Source organism: Oryctolagus cuniculus, chromosome 1 (assembly GCF_051225735.1).
Source record: "Oryctolagus cuniculus isolate XC-2025 breed Fujian yellow rabbit chromosome 1, ASM5122573v1, whole genome shotgun sequence".
Lineage (NCBI taxonomy): Eukaryota > Metazoa > Chordata > Mammalia > Lagomorpha > Leporidae > Oryctolagus > Oryctolagus cuniculus.
Genome location: NC_142867.1, coordinates 3,564,007 through 3,578,327, shown reverse-complemented (window position 1 = coordinate 3,578,327; position 14,321 = coordinate 3,564,007). Strand labels below are relative to the sequence as shown.

Genomic DNA, 14,321 nt, shown 5'->3' with positions numbered 1-14,321 from the left:
TGGATTTCCTCCAGCTTTCAAATCAGCTAACGTCAACTACAAACAAGACACCTCCTTAAAAGAGGACGAATGGCTCCCTTTCCAGGTACGCAGGTCTGTGGAGACGTGCACGGAGCTGGACGGGAATGTCCAGGGAGAGTCTCCACGTCTGGTTACTTCACCAGCAAGGCATCTATTCAACAGTTCAAAAGGTTACAGGGGCCAGCGCTGTGGCACAGTGGCTTCAGCCACCACCTGCGATGCCAGTATCCCATGAGTGCCAGTTCAAGTCCTGGCTGCTCCACTTCCGGTCCAGCTCCCTGCTAGCGGCCTGGGAAAAGCAGCAGCCGATGGATGACCCACATGCTCGGGCCTCGGCCCTGTCTGTGTCACAGTACAGGGGAGGGTGTTCCATCAGCCTAAGTACCAGGGAAGTATACAGTCGGTGCCAATCACCGCACTGACTTCAGCGGGCAGACCCACTACCCAGGGGACACAGATCGGGTCACACGCTGGAGAACCTTGAATCGGATGAACTTCTTCTTCCAGGAATGTAGCCCGGACAGGCAGATTTGCTTCAGGGCCTCATGGCTCAGGCGAAGGTCGATGCCGTCCGGGGTGACCGTGAACTGGAAGGCCACGGCCTGGTGAGCCTCTGCCATCTTCAGGGGTTACCTGGGGAGGCGGAAACACGCGATATGTGGCGCATCGCCCAGACACCAGAAGTCCCCTAAGGAAGCGCAGTTCCCTCGGAACCTCAGTTCTGACCTCACCAGCCGCTGCCTCTGCTCAGAGGCTGGGGATGAACAGTAGGGGCCAGCCCGCCCAGCCAGCACCCCAGGCCACACCCAGCTGACCCAGGACCCGCCCAGCCAGCACCCCAGGCCACACCCAGCTGACCCAGGACCCGCCCAGACAGCACCCCAGGCCACACCCAGCTGACCCAGGACCCGCCCAGACAGCACCCCAGGCCACACCCAGCTGACCCAGGGCCCGCCCAGCCGGCACCCCAGGCCACACCCAGCTGACCCAGGACCCACCCAGCCGGCACCCCAGGCCACACCAGCTGACCCAGGACCCGCCCAGCCGGCACCCCAGGCCACACCCAGCTGACCCAGGACCCGCCCAGACAGCACCCCAGGCCACACCCAGCTGACCCAGGACCCGCCCAGACGGCACCCCAGGCCACACCCAGCTGACCCAGGGCCCGCCCAGCCGGCACCCCAGGCCACACCCAGCTGACCCAGGACCCACCCAGCCGGCACCCCAGGCCACACCAGCTGACCCAGGACCCGCCCAGCCGGCACCCCAGGCCACACCCAGCTGACCCAGGACCCGCCCAGCCGGCACCCCAGGCCTCACCAGCTGACCCAGGAAGCGACTAGCGGGCCTGAGACAAGTCCCAGTCTTCACAACAGCCCCTGGAGGCCGGCAGAGGGGACCCCAGAACATCTGCCAGTGAGTTCACACCGGCGGAGGCCCTGACCTCCAGGTGTGCACAGCGGCCGCAGGCGTGCACTGCAGCGTATGGATCCAGGGCCCCCACGCACAGGCTGAGAGCTCCCAGGAGGGCTCAGTCTGCGGTCAAACCTGCCTCAGCCGCCCGAGGGCCGACCTCAGCCCTGTCCAGCAGAGAAGAGCGCTCCCCAGATCCACAGTGGACGCAGGCCCCGCGGACCCGCCCGGAAGCACCACGCAGGCCCCCCGAGGCCTCCCCTCCCCCTCAGAGGCTGCCCTGCTGCCCGTCTGACTCTGCACCCCCACCTTCTCCCTCTGAAGTGTTTCCCAAAAAGCACTGATGAGAACACGAGATCAAAGGAAACACTACCGGAAACCACAATGGAGGTGAAGGAGGTACCCCCCCAGGGACCCCACCCACCTCCCCAGCTCCCCGACTTTCCCCCAGCGCCGAGTGGATGCAGCCTGGCCTGCGCCAGGCCTTCCTGATCACCCGGAAACAGCGTCCAGAGCGACTGAGAGGACACTGTCCCCGCGGCTTCACCGAGCTGGCCGCAGCCGGACGGGCAACCCCAGCTGCCCGGCCAGGCCCCTCCCTCACGGCTGACACAGCCAGGGCTCCTAGAGTCTCCAGACTGAGGAACCAAGGAATCATTTCCTCCGTGGACACACAGGAAAGGAAACCACGGTGACCCCCCCAGGCCTGAGTGTGAAAACCACTGGGAGACACGGGTCCTGCTGGGCCAGCCCTGTCCACGCAGGGAAAGAGGTGCCCAGGCTCACCTCACCTCCTGGCAAAGAAACACAGCAGGGGAGACAAGCCCAGGACCCCCAGGGCAGAGTGAGATCCGCTGTGGGGGGAGGGGCGAGGCCCCCAGGCACGTCAGGCTGTCCTACAGCAAGACGCTCTCAATCCGGGAACCCGGTAACTTCGGGGGCAGTATGGGAACAGCAGCTCCGCTCCCACTATGGGAAAGACACCCGGAGCGCTTCCCTGCACCCGCGGGGGACAGCGCCTTCCCCAAGACCACCCGTTAAGCACCGAACACCAGACACCCCCTCCTCACGCCTTCCCGGAATGCTGGGCTTGTCGCCCACACAGCCCCGTGTGCACAGCAGCCGGCAGCCGGCCCCTCGTGCGTGCCCTGTCTGCACGCCTCACTGTCACACACCAGAGTGTGGCGGTGAACCTGGGACGCTGGACGTGACGGCCATTAAACAACGGGGTCCTCAGCACGAGTCCGCCGCAGGGCCAGTGTCCCTCCCCGCCTGGCGCTGAGGGTCTGCTCCGTGGGCCCGCCGTGCCCTCGCAAAGGCCTGGTCAGCTGCTCACCGCCCGTCTCCACTCGGCTCGCCCCAGCAGCCAACAGCGCAGGCCCAGGGGCTCCAAGAAGGCGGCTGCTCGTGCCAGTCCTTCCCGCTGTGTTAGAACCTGCCCGTTTTCTGCCACAGCAAGGCCTGAGACAGGCCCAGCCTGCCTGGAGGCACCTGCCCCTCCTCTCTCCTCCGGCCACCTCTCGGTGAGGGCGGGAGGCCACGGGCACCTGCGTGTTCTGACTCCAACCCTCCCGCTTGGCAGGACTCCTGGCGTCCCCCAGCACTGCTCCCGTGCGCTGGCGCGGCACAGCTGGGAGTCCCGGTGGCTGGGGGAGGAAGGGCCCGCGGGCCAGCTGTGTGGGCTCCAGCTGGCAGGCCGGGCCCGGGTCTGGATCCCGGCCACCTCGTGCTGGGCGGCCTCTCCCTACCCTCAGCCTTCCAGAGGCCGCCGCGAGCAGGGCGGCACAAGGCACCGCAGGGGCTCGGGGCTGGGACCCTGCACGGCAGAGTGTGCACCCGCGCCCAGGCCCAGGATGCCTGGAGCAGAGGACGCAAATGCTGCACCAGAGACGCGGCCGAGGGAAGAGGAAGAGAGCTGAGAACGAGCAAGCAGACGTGGGTGGACAGGGGGCTCACCCTCTCCCTGTCACTCACTCGGTCCCTGCCCCGGCCCCCGACCTCTGGACCGCAGCTCTGCGCAGAGCGAACTGGCTGCAGAGGGCTCACCTCCGGTCAGCAGCCCGGCTGCTCCTCCCCTACAAGCAGTTCTGGGCAGGTGACAGAACGGACCCCTGGGGACGTCCCTCAGGCAAGGCCGCTTGGGAAGACCAGAGGGGGTCACTGTGACTCAACCCAGGGACCCAGTCGCCTGAGACATCACCCGCTGCTTCCCAGGGTGGGCATCGGCAGGAAGCGAGTCGGACGCAGAGCCAGGACTAGAACCCACAAACTCCCCTGAGGGCTGCAGGGGTCCCTAGTCCTGTCTCAGCCGCTGCGCCGAATGCCAATCCAGAAACCGTGGCCGGGAGCCAGCTCTCACCTCTGACCCCAGTGCAGTGAGCCCTGAGTGGCTGGGTCACGGACGGATCACCCACGAACCCTGCACTGCGCCCCGTCACAAGGCCTGCGGGCCATGAAGGAGAGGCTGGTCGCCAAGGTCCACACCAGCACACGTAAGCACCTCAGGGGGATTCGCTCTCAACGTCAGCGAGACGCGGGACGCGAGGGCGCAGCCGAGACCACAGCTGAACTGCTCAGCTCCGGGGGAGTTCCCCTAGGGCAGGGCCCCCGCACCTCAGCACGGCCGTGGAGGGTCTCCCGCCCTTGTCCGTCTCTCCTTCCTTCACACTCGGCCCCCCTCCTCTTCACCGGCTCAGGTGAGCCCCTGGATCTGCAGTTCCACACCCCGAAACGCAGCCCCCCCAGAGTACGAGCTCCTCCTGCACCGGCGGGCGCGCCTGGCTTCACTGCCAGGGGACCGCTTTTGCCTCCAGGACCCAGGTCCCCGTTCCCTTCTCTGAGTCACCTCACGGGGACCCCACACTGAACAAGTTGTAATAGCCTGGCTCAGCACGGCCCTGCCCCCTGCTGTTGGACTGTTAGCGCTTCCTTGGCCCCCCTCAGCGCCTCTACACCGCAGGACGGGGCCTGTGAATCCCGACGCTGGCCCTGGACCCCAGCAGCTGGCCTCAGGCAGGTCCCACGGCCCTCCTTGGGCGGCCCCGGGCCTGCAGGGCTCAGACGGGCGGCAGCAGGCTGAGGAAAGTAGGTGAAAGGTCGGCGTGAGGCCCAGCACACTGCCAGAATTTACAACACGCCCAGGGAGAGGCAGGATGGGGAAATCACCTGTCACATAAAACAGTAAAACTTGCTGTGCGACAACAGGCTTCCAAGAAAACAGGCGACTGCATGGTGTAATAAGTGTGGTATTGGCAGGTGTCTGACACAGCCTTGCAGGCCACAGACGTGGGGACAGAGGCGGGAGGCAGGCAGGAGACGGGGAGATGCCAGGTACACATGGACTTTGAACTGAAACAGCCACAGAACACTCCTGTATCAAACGCCTCGGCACAAGATGAACCATGTTTTATTAATGTACCTGACCTGAGTCAGCTCGCCAAATTCCCACTAGAACCTGCAGAAATGGCACTACTGCTAACTCTGCTTTTTTTACTTTACCGAGAGGCAGAGAGACAGACAGACAGACAGCTCCTGTCCTCTGGTTTACTCCCCAAATGCCTGTCGTGGCCAAGGCTGGGCAGGGCCAACAGCGGGCACCTGGAAAACAACACGTCCCACACGCGAGTGGCCAGAACCCAACCATCTGAGGGCCACTGCTGCCCCTCGGCGTGGACACTAGCAGGAAGCTGGAGGCAGCAGCCAGAGCCAGGGCTCAAGCCCAGGCTTCCCCCTGTGGGCACAGGCATCCTAACATGGGCTAAACACCCAGCGCAACCCCACTTCTTAGAGAGAGAGTCAAAGCTCAGAAGTCAAGAAACTCGCCCAAGGTCATGGCCAGAAAACAGCTGGGCTGTGAAATCAAGCCCAGGCGCACCTCCAAAACTCGCGCTCTCACCTACCAAGGTTAAGTAGCGGGAACTACACTGGGAGTCCTACTTAACACTCCTAACGTTACAACACAGATAGAAAATTAGGTCACTGTCATCACCAGAATGATGTGACAGCCGCCAGCAGCAAGACTACAGCAACGACGAGCGGGACGGGGGCCAACTCGAAAACTGTTTGGATGCTGCAGCCTTCCGGCCGGGATTGCACAATTCACAGGCACACAGGAGCGAGCCTGCCTTCTATTAAAATCCAGCGCCGGCCCACAGCTCGTCTCACGGTCAACAACTGTGCCGGAAGTCTTTCGAGGAAAGGCTGCCCACAGGAGGGCAGCTCAGCTCAACACCAACACCAAGCAGGGTCTCGGGGGACACAGCCCGGGTCCCCGGGCAAGGAGCGAGTCTGTGCTGGATGAGCCAAGCCTCTGCACCTGCAGAAACCCGGGCAGACGCCCCGGGTGGTCCTGGTGAGAGGCAGGGCGGATACCTTACCACCTACCTACGGCACGGCCTGGGGCGCCCCAGGGACCCACGCCTGGGAGGACTCTGCTCAGCCAAAGCCAGTCCCAGCCTCCAGGGCCGGCCCTGCCATGTGGGATGTCCAGGATGGCAACCCAGGCTGGCTTCCTCGCTGCCCCAAGAACCTCGCGGAAAGGGTCGGGAACATTCTAGAAGGCACCCCCGGCGCGGGGGTCTCCCCCAAAGCAGCACGCACATGCAGCTGAAGTCAGGTGTAGGTCAAAGGTGGCAACGATGGGAAGTAAAGAGAAGCCAGCTCTCCAGTGGACGCGTGTCAGCACACGGGCTCTGGTGCCACAAGCCGGCCGTGACTCACTCACACGCTTCTCCGCAGTTAGGCCCCGTGCTTCCCAGGAATCGGACGGAAACACCTGGGAAGCAACTCCTGTCACGGGGCCAGCGTTGTGGCATACTGGGTAAAGGTGCCGCCTGCGACGCCTGCAACCCAGATGGACGCCGGTTCAAGTCCCGCTGCTCCACTTCCCATCCAGCTCCCCACCAAATGGCCTGGGAAAAGCAGTAGAAGATGGCCCAAGTGCTTGGGCCCCTGCACCCCCGTAGGAGACCTGGATGAAGCTCCTGGTTTCGGGCTGGCCCAGCCCTGGGCTGCTGTGGCACCTGGGGAGTGAAATAGCTGTAGGAAGATCTCGGTCTGTCTGTCTCTCTCTCTCTCTCCCTCCCTCCCTCTCTCTCTCTCTTTCCCTCTGTGTAACTCTGCCTTTCAAATAAGCCCTCCGGGTCTGTCTGTGAGGGTTCACGGGTGAGGAAGGTGAAGGAACGTGTGCACTTTCTGTGGCTGCAGCACCAGCTGAGCACGCGCCACCCCTGAGAGGGTCTCGGGAGGGTCTCGGGCCCGCTGCTGGAGGGGCAGGGCGTTCTGAGCCAGGCACCCGCGCCCTCGCGACACGGCGGCTGGCAGGACGCGGTGGGGGCGCCTTGGAGAGTCCCAAGCAGCGAACAGGTGGGAAAACCTGTGAGGGAGGCGGGGAGAGGCCAAAGGGACTGAACCCCTTCTCCTGAGAACTAATCCAAAGAAAGCACCCCTCTTAAAGGCCCACCTTTAAGACATTTGGAAACCAAATCTCAAGGACAAGCCAGCCCCAAACCCCAGCAAGCCACTCCCAGGGCGAAAGGCTGGATCTGGATTGTGACCGGGCACTGAACATTTGCATTATTTAAATCGGCCACACAGTGAATTTCCCGAAACCCACGCGGAATCGGGCCCCTCCCCAGGTAACTCAAATCGAGGCCTCTACGCGTCTCCCCAGCTCAGCAGGAGAGGCGTAAGCAGGTAAATAGCGTTTGAGGGAAAAAACAAAACCAGGATTAGGGAAAGCTGCCGGGGATCACCCAGGGGAGTGCCAGGCCAGCGGCCGACCACGCCCTTTTTTATTTTTTTATTTTTAATTTGACAGGTAGTTAGACTGTGAGAGAGAGGGACAAAGGTCTTCCTTCAGTTGGTTCACTCCCCTAATGGCCGCCACAGCCGGCGCTGCGCTGATCCGATGGCAGGAGCCAGGTGCTTCTCCTGGTCTCCCATGGGGTGCAGGGCCCAAGCACTCGGGCCATCCTCCACTGCACTCCCGGGCCACAGCAGAGAGCTGGACTGGAAGAGGGGCAACAGGGACAGAATCCGGCGCCCCAACAGGGACTAGAACCTGGTGTGCCGGCGCTGCAGGTGGAGGATTAGCCTAGTGAGCCGCGGCGCCGGCCAACCAGGCTCTTCTAGTTCAGGCTCCCCACAAATTCAGGAGCTGGCGCGTTCCTCCGGCCTCCCGGGAGCACAGGAGCTGCCCAAGCCTCTCCTCGTGGCCGGGTGCTGTCCCCACAGGTGTTCCGAACGCCACGGGGACGGCCTCCACCTCTGCGCCCAGGGCAGCACGGAACCAGCCAAAACACAGGTTTCGGTCTGGAGACCGCACAATGGCCTGCGCTGGGACACCGCCGGCTAGAGCCTGTATTTACAGAGGCTCACGGCAGGAGTCACCACCTAACCGCCCCACCCCAGCATCCAGAGGTGCTCAGAACCGCCGGCCCGCAGCCGCACACAGGCACCTAACAGGAGCCCTGCCTCACAGAGCAGGGAGCAGGGAGCAGAACTCAAAAATACTCGGATCCAAGACGCTCCCTGCGACTGCGGGGCGGGCTGGGAGCTGGGCTCGCCGCCGCCGCTGCCCCCGTCACAGGAGAGAATCAGCCCACGCGGCGCTGGGCCGGGAGCAGATTGATCCAAACTCCAAGTTTGCTTTCCATGAAAGGCACCCCTGCTTACGCCGCCTTGCAAAGCCAAGACCTCCTGAGCCTGGGCCCGTCTGCATCCCACACACACCAGGCTACTTTCCCAGCTGACCTCTCACTGGGGCCCTGTAAGACCCGGTGACCCGGAGCGGCAGGTGTCAGGGCCACCACCACACAGAAGCGGACACAGGCTTCGTGGCACACTCAGTCTGAGGCATGCATGGGTGGGCGCGCGTGTGCGGGGAGGGGGCTCCTCCAAAACCGTCTGGCTGCCCGGCAGTCGGCAAAGCAGCCTGGAAAGGGGAGGGAGAATCGAGACCTGGGTTCAAATCCCAGCTCCACCACTTGAACGCAGGCCCTTAAGCAAACACCACGGCCTCCCGCCCACGCTGCTGGCACACAAAGTGTGCTATCGCAGGGACTGGAGTTTTGGCACAGTGGTCAAGCCGCTGCCTGCAATGCGGGCATCCCATACAGGCACTGGCTCAAGTCCCGGCTACTCCATTTCCAAACCAGCTCCCTGATAACGTGCCTGGGAAAGCAGCAGAGGATGGCCCAAGTCCTTGGGCCCCTGCACCTGCGCCAGAGACCCGGATGAAGCTCCTGGCTTCTGACTTTTGCCAGGCCCAGCCTGGGCTGTTGTGGCCATCTGGGGATTGAACCGGCAGATGGAAGACCCGTCTGACTCCCTCTCTGTAACTGTCTTTCAAATAAAAGGAAAACCAGCATGCTGACACTCACCCCCGCGGCAGACTGAAGGTGAGAGGGGTCCTCCGCGCAGGACAGGCTCCTGCCCCTCTCCCCAGCCGAATCCTCCCAGGACGCGGATCTGCTGGCCTCTGGCCTTCCTCTCTGGACGCTGCCCCCGCCCCCACCAAGTCTGAGTGCGACTACGACCTCAGCCCACCTTTCCAACTTGTGGAGCTTGCTGCTTCATCTTCACCTTACGGGACCTCGCGCTGCGGAACAGGGCGTCTGGCAGGGCGCACAGAAACGCATCCGCCGCGTGGCAGGGCCTTCTCCCGGCGCTGCGGGCGCCGACGGGAAACGCTTTGATCCACCGTGCCCACAGGTCAAACCCAAGACACAGTGCGCCACGACTTCCCGGAAGTAGGATCATCGGGCTTCAATGTGCTTTTTAAGATTAACTGACTGGCTGATTTGAAAGAGTGGCCGACAGAGGCAGAGACCTGGCTAGCTGGGTCACCCCCGGACGGCTGCAACAGTCAGCGCTCGGTCCCCGTCCAGGCCTCCGAGGGGGCCAGGAGCTCCGGCACTTGGAGCCATCACCCCCTACCCCCCTGGTGCATCTACAGGAAGCTGGGTCAGAGGCAGGGTAGCCAGGACTCGAGTCAGCACCCCGCTGTGGCCGCACCCACGGCACCACAACACGGACCCTGCTCTAAACACACACACACCACTTAAGAAACGCGGGGCAGGGGAGAGGGTCAGCCCAAGGTCCCTGTTCTCAGCAGAGCTGCACCCATCAGCACCCCCACGGGGAGGCCCCCAGGGGACAGGACCGGCAGAGGGGCCTCCCCGTGAGGGAGGGATGAGGGTGCTCGTCTCACGCCCCCAAGTCCCCGAGCCACCGCACCCCGTGAAGGGAAGGACACCGGGCAGAGACCCCACGGCTTCCTCCGCTCTCGTGTCGCTCGCGTGAAATCCCTAAGTCGAAAACAGACCTGATGGCGTCCCCAAAGGACCCCGAGTGCCCCGCCCATCCTGCCCTTCCTGGACACCTGCTCTGGTCAGGAAACAGCGAGGGAGGCGGGGTTCGGAGCAAGTCGGGGCGGCGCTGTGGCGCAGCGGGCACCCACACTACCGGCATCCCATGCTGGTTCGCGTCCTGGCTGCTCCACTTCCCATCCAGCTCTCTGCTGTGGCCTGGGAAGGCAGTGGAAGATGGCCCAAGTGCTTGGGCCCCTGCACCCGCGTAGGAGACCTGGAGGAAGCTCCTGGCTTCAGATCGGCTCAGCTCCAGCCGTTGCTGCCACTTGGGGAGTGAACCAGCAGATGGAAGACCTCTCTCTCTCTCTCTCTCTCTCTCTCTCTCTCCTCCTCTGACATTCAAATAAATAAATAAATCTTAAAAAAATAAAAGAGCAAGGTTGGCTGCACAAGCAACGCAGGCATCATTAGGGACGGGACGGTCCGAGGCCGAGCCCCAGGTGCCTGGGCCGGGTGCCCCAGACCACGCGGTCAGAGCCCGGAACCTCCCCCCCCCCCCAGCTCAGTGTCTCCAGGAGGAAGAGCGGGAGCCACCTATGCCCAGGGGTGGCACTGTCCTGCCCCGTCCCCTGGACAGGACGTCAGGACCATTTCTTGCGTTATTAAGTTCCAAGGACATTCCTGGACGCAAGACAAGAGAGGCAAAGGTGACCAGGTCTCCTAACCGAGGCCGCCACGTGACCCAAACAGTGCAGGCGGCCACGGCCCAGCGCCCCAGAGGCCCAACAGCCACCTAAGAATATATCTGCACAGGGTCAAGGTTGAAGGTTACAGAAGGCAGCAAATATTTGAAATCACCAGGCAGAACATCTCCCTGTGTTAGGTAACAGGTTGTTAAAGACAAAACAAAACATGCCCCGGTGGGGGGGGGGGGGGGGGACAGGCGCTGGGCGCGGCGAGGAGGCCGTGGCCCGGGCCGCAGGGAGACCCCGGCCTCCACCGGGCCGGCCGCGGAGGGGGCGCCTGCGGAGCGCCCCGCCCGCCGCAGCTCGCTCTGCCAGACACTCGGTGCGGCCCAGGTTCCGCGTGAATTACCCGGGGAGCGGTCAGCGGCGGCGCCGTCCGCGGAGGGAGCCCACCGAGGAGGACCCCACGCCGCGCCCTCCGCAGGCCCCGCGCATTTTGGGCACCGCGTCCCGAGGAGAACCGCGCGGGCCCGCGGGCGGCCATCGCGCCGCCGGACGCCGCCCGCCGCCCCACGCCGCAGTCGGCACGGCCGCCCTCAGCTCCCGAAGCCCGCAGACGCCCGGGCCGCGCCGGCCCTCGGCGCCCGCCGCCGCCCCCACCCCGCGCGCGCGCTCGCGAGGGCCCCGCGGCCAACGGCGGCCCCGGCCCCGCCCCCGAGCGGGCGTCACGTGACGGCGGAGGAAAGTAGGGGAAAGGTCGGCGGCGGCCCCGCCCCCGGCCGGCGCGCCCCGGGCGCCGGGATCCTGTTCCGCCGGCCGCGCCCGCGCGACGCCCCTGTCCCCGCGAGGGCCGAGCTGCCCCTGCGGGGGTCCCCGCGGCCACCCGGGCAGGGAGGGGCCAGGCGCCGCGCCCCCCAGCCCCCCTCCCCCACCCGGGAGCGCAGCTCGAGGAGGAGGAGGAGGAGGAAGGCCGGAGCGGTCCTGAGTGGGCACGCGGGCCAGGCAGGCCGCGCCGAGTCCCCGCAGCCCCGCGCCCGGCGGCCTGGGCCGGATGCCGGCCTCTGGCCCTCGGATGTACTGCACGTGCAGCCCCAGACCTGCCGGTCAAGCTGGTTCCAGCAGGTGCTGGCTGGAGTTCAAGTGCAGGGTCAAGGCCACAGGGCGCGAGCCGCGCCCCCAGCAGCTGGCGAGGGGCTGCCGGCCGCGTCTGCGGGGCTCGCGAGGGCTCGGGCGGGCTGGCGCATCTGGAATGCCCGTGGAACGACACGCGCGTCCGGGCAGGTGACACTGACTCCCACGTCCTGGGCAGCTCACGGGGGTCCCGGCTTCCTGCTGCAACCCCGCAGGCGACCTCCGAGGGGAGCCGGCCGCTGCGCCTGACCACACAGGTGCTTGGCATTTTTTAACTTTTATTGGGGGGAAGAGAGGGGAAGATCGGCTTTCATCGTCTTTAAAGAAGCCAGGCACTCGGGGAACGCAGCCGGCCGCGACCGCCGAGGCCCCCACGCGTGACGCCCCCGCCCCGCAGTGCCCGCGGGAGAGCGAGCGAGGGGCGCACCGGCTGCGCCCCGCGCCAAGGGCGTGTCCCGCAGGCTGCAGTGCGGGGCGCGGAGCGGGGCTGGCGGCGGCCTGCCCATCGTGGGGGCGCCCCTGCCGCCGACCCCCGGCGGCCCCGGCCGCGCTCCACTCGCGGGGTGGGCGCAGGACGCGGCGGGAAAGAGGCCGGCAACCCTCCCTGGCCCCGGGCCAGGGGCGTGCGGCCAAGTCCCCGGGGCCGAGCATCCTCGTCGCCCGCGGTCGCCGGACACTCGCCAAGGGGAGAGGGACCCCAGACCCAGTGACTGTCGGGCCGGGGCGGGGGAGAACCGGCGTCCGGCCGAGGGCCGAGCATCCGTCCGGCGGCCGACACCAGCGGCCCCGACCCGGTCCAGCACCGGCGGTCGCGGCCCTCGCCACGCTCCGGGCCCGGGCTCCCCCCTGGAACCCCGCCGTCCGCGGGCGAGACGGGACTCCGGGGCGCGCGGCACGGACGGCCTTACCGAGTCTGCGGACGGCGGCGCGGCGGCGGCGGACTGAGCGGGCGGCGGCGGGCGCCGGGGCGGGAGGGCCGCGGGCGAGGCCGAGCGCACCGACGCCGGCGCCCGCCGATTGGCTGAGGCCGGCGGGGGCGGGGCGCCGTGGGCGGGGCGCCGGCGGGGGGCGGGGCGAGGAAACTGAGGCCGGCGGCGCGGGGCGCTACCCTCGGCCTGGGCGCGGCGGCGCCTGCGGGCCTTGGCCGTCTCATCCGTGAAATGGGCCAACGCACGGGCCGCCGTTTTATAGGCATTGCCCAATAGAGCGCACGCGACGCGGCAGCCCGTAGGCGGAGGCTACTCATCTCCCACCCCTGGGGTGACGAAGCGCCCGGCGCCGCACGGCCCGGACCCCCGACCAGTTCCTTGGGAGGCGGCGGGGCTCACGCGTGCAGATGCTTTCCTTAGCAAAATAATTAATCCCGCGTCAGGGACGTAACAGGCCAGAGAGAGAGTTGGCAGAGGGGGCGGGGGGCGGGGCAGCGCAGGGGACCCCCCCGGGGAGTCGACGCCGGGGGTCCTCGGCCGGCCGCCGAGGACTCGCGCTCGCCCCCGTCTTCCTCCACGTCCGCGCGGACGACCTCAGAAGAGAAAACGAAAGTGACCCCTGGATCCCGCCCCCGCGCGCGGGCGGCCCCAGCTTTCCGGGGCGGGATGGGGGCGCGTCCGCGCGCGGCCCGCTGAGCTCGTGGGCGCAGCTGTCCAGCGGGCAGCGGTGGCCGGCGCCGCGCAGCCTCCCGCCCCGGACGACGCCCCCGACCCCGGAGCCGGCCCGCAGTGGACGTCGAGGGCCGCAGTGCTGGCCACTGCAGGTGTAACTGAGAGCCAGCGGCGCCCGGGCGCCTCTCCCAGAAGCGAGGCCACCGGGCGCGTGGGAGCTCTGGGTGACACTTGCCCAGCTGTCCGGAAGTGCCGGCTGGCGTCCACCCTGGCCGGCCCAGGCGGACCCAACGCCCAGCAGAGGGATGCTTTTCCTCCCGGCCAGTGCCCGGGCGGGGGCGGGGCGGGAGGCTGCGTCGCTTTTCCTTTAGTAAATTCAGAAGTTGGGGTTTTAGTCCCCCCACCCGTCCCCCCGCGGGTTCTTGCCTGGCCGCCCAGCAGTCCCCGGCCCCCGGCCCCCGCGCCAGGGCTCGGCCGCAGGACGCGCCCCTGCGCTGCACCTGCCGCTCACGCTCACCTTAGATGCCCTTCCTCCGCCCGGAGCCCCAGGCCCCCGCAGTCCCCGCCCAAGGTCGCTTCCTCCCTCACGCCGTGCCCTGCGGCGCCCCACGCTGGGATTGGCTCCGCGCCCCGCCCGTCCCCGGGGCTCTGCGGCCTTGACCGCGCGCGTCGGCCCGGCGGCCGCCTCGGAGCCACCTGCGGACCGGGCGGGCGCGAGCAGGGGCGGAGCGCGGCCGGGGGAGCGCGCGGGCGCCAGGCTCACCTGTGCCCCGGTGCACCGGCGGGAGGGACCGCAGCCGCGCGTCCGCACCGCGCCTCCGCCCCCGCACTGCGGTGCCCTGGGTTTCCGGGCGGCTGTTAAAAAAAAAAAAAAAAAAAGAGAGAGAGAGAGAGAGAACCGGGCCCATCCGGAGTTCCCTGGGCTGCCTCAGAGGCGGGAACGACCTTTCTCAGATCTGTTGCTGCGGTTTTTGGTTTCGTTTTGTTTTGCCGAAATTCATTCCCAGTTTTAATCGGAGATCCTGTAGCAGCTGCCACCCAGGCAACGTTTTTAAAAACAAGGAAACATTTTATTTAAAAAAAGATAAGAAGACTTTAAAAGCAGATAATGTTTTTATCACTATCAGAATTTTTATTCTAAAAATACCTCTTTATGA

General features: G+C 66.1%; 1 protein-coding gene across 4 annotated transcripts in view; it reads right to left on the bottom strand.

The window, feature by feature from the left end:
* Positions 1-14,045, bottom strand: part of LOC100350311 (carnitine O-palmitoyltransferase 1, liver isoform) — a 56,289-nt gene extending 42,244 nt beyond the window's left edge. Inside the window, exons 1-2 of one of the 4 annotated variants that reach the window (XM_070064757.2) lie at positions 13,928-14,045; positions 501-654 (exon numbers count right to left, since the gene is read on the bottom strand). In XM_070064757.2, the coding sequence (XP_069920858.2) occupies positions 501-641 (141 nt within the window). In that variant the 5' untranslated portion in view covers positions 642-654; positions 13,928-14,045. Of the gene's footprint in view, positions 1-500; positions 655-8,982; positions 9,004-12,471; positions 12,571-13,681; positions 13,801-13,927 lie in introns of those variants that run through there. The other 3 variants (XM_051827878.3, XM_051827876.3, XM_051827877.3) reach the window with 3 other exon arrangements.
* Positions 14,046-14,321: the final 276 nt, after the last annotated feature.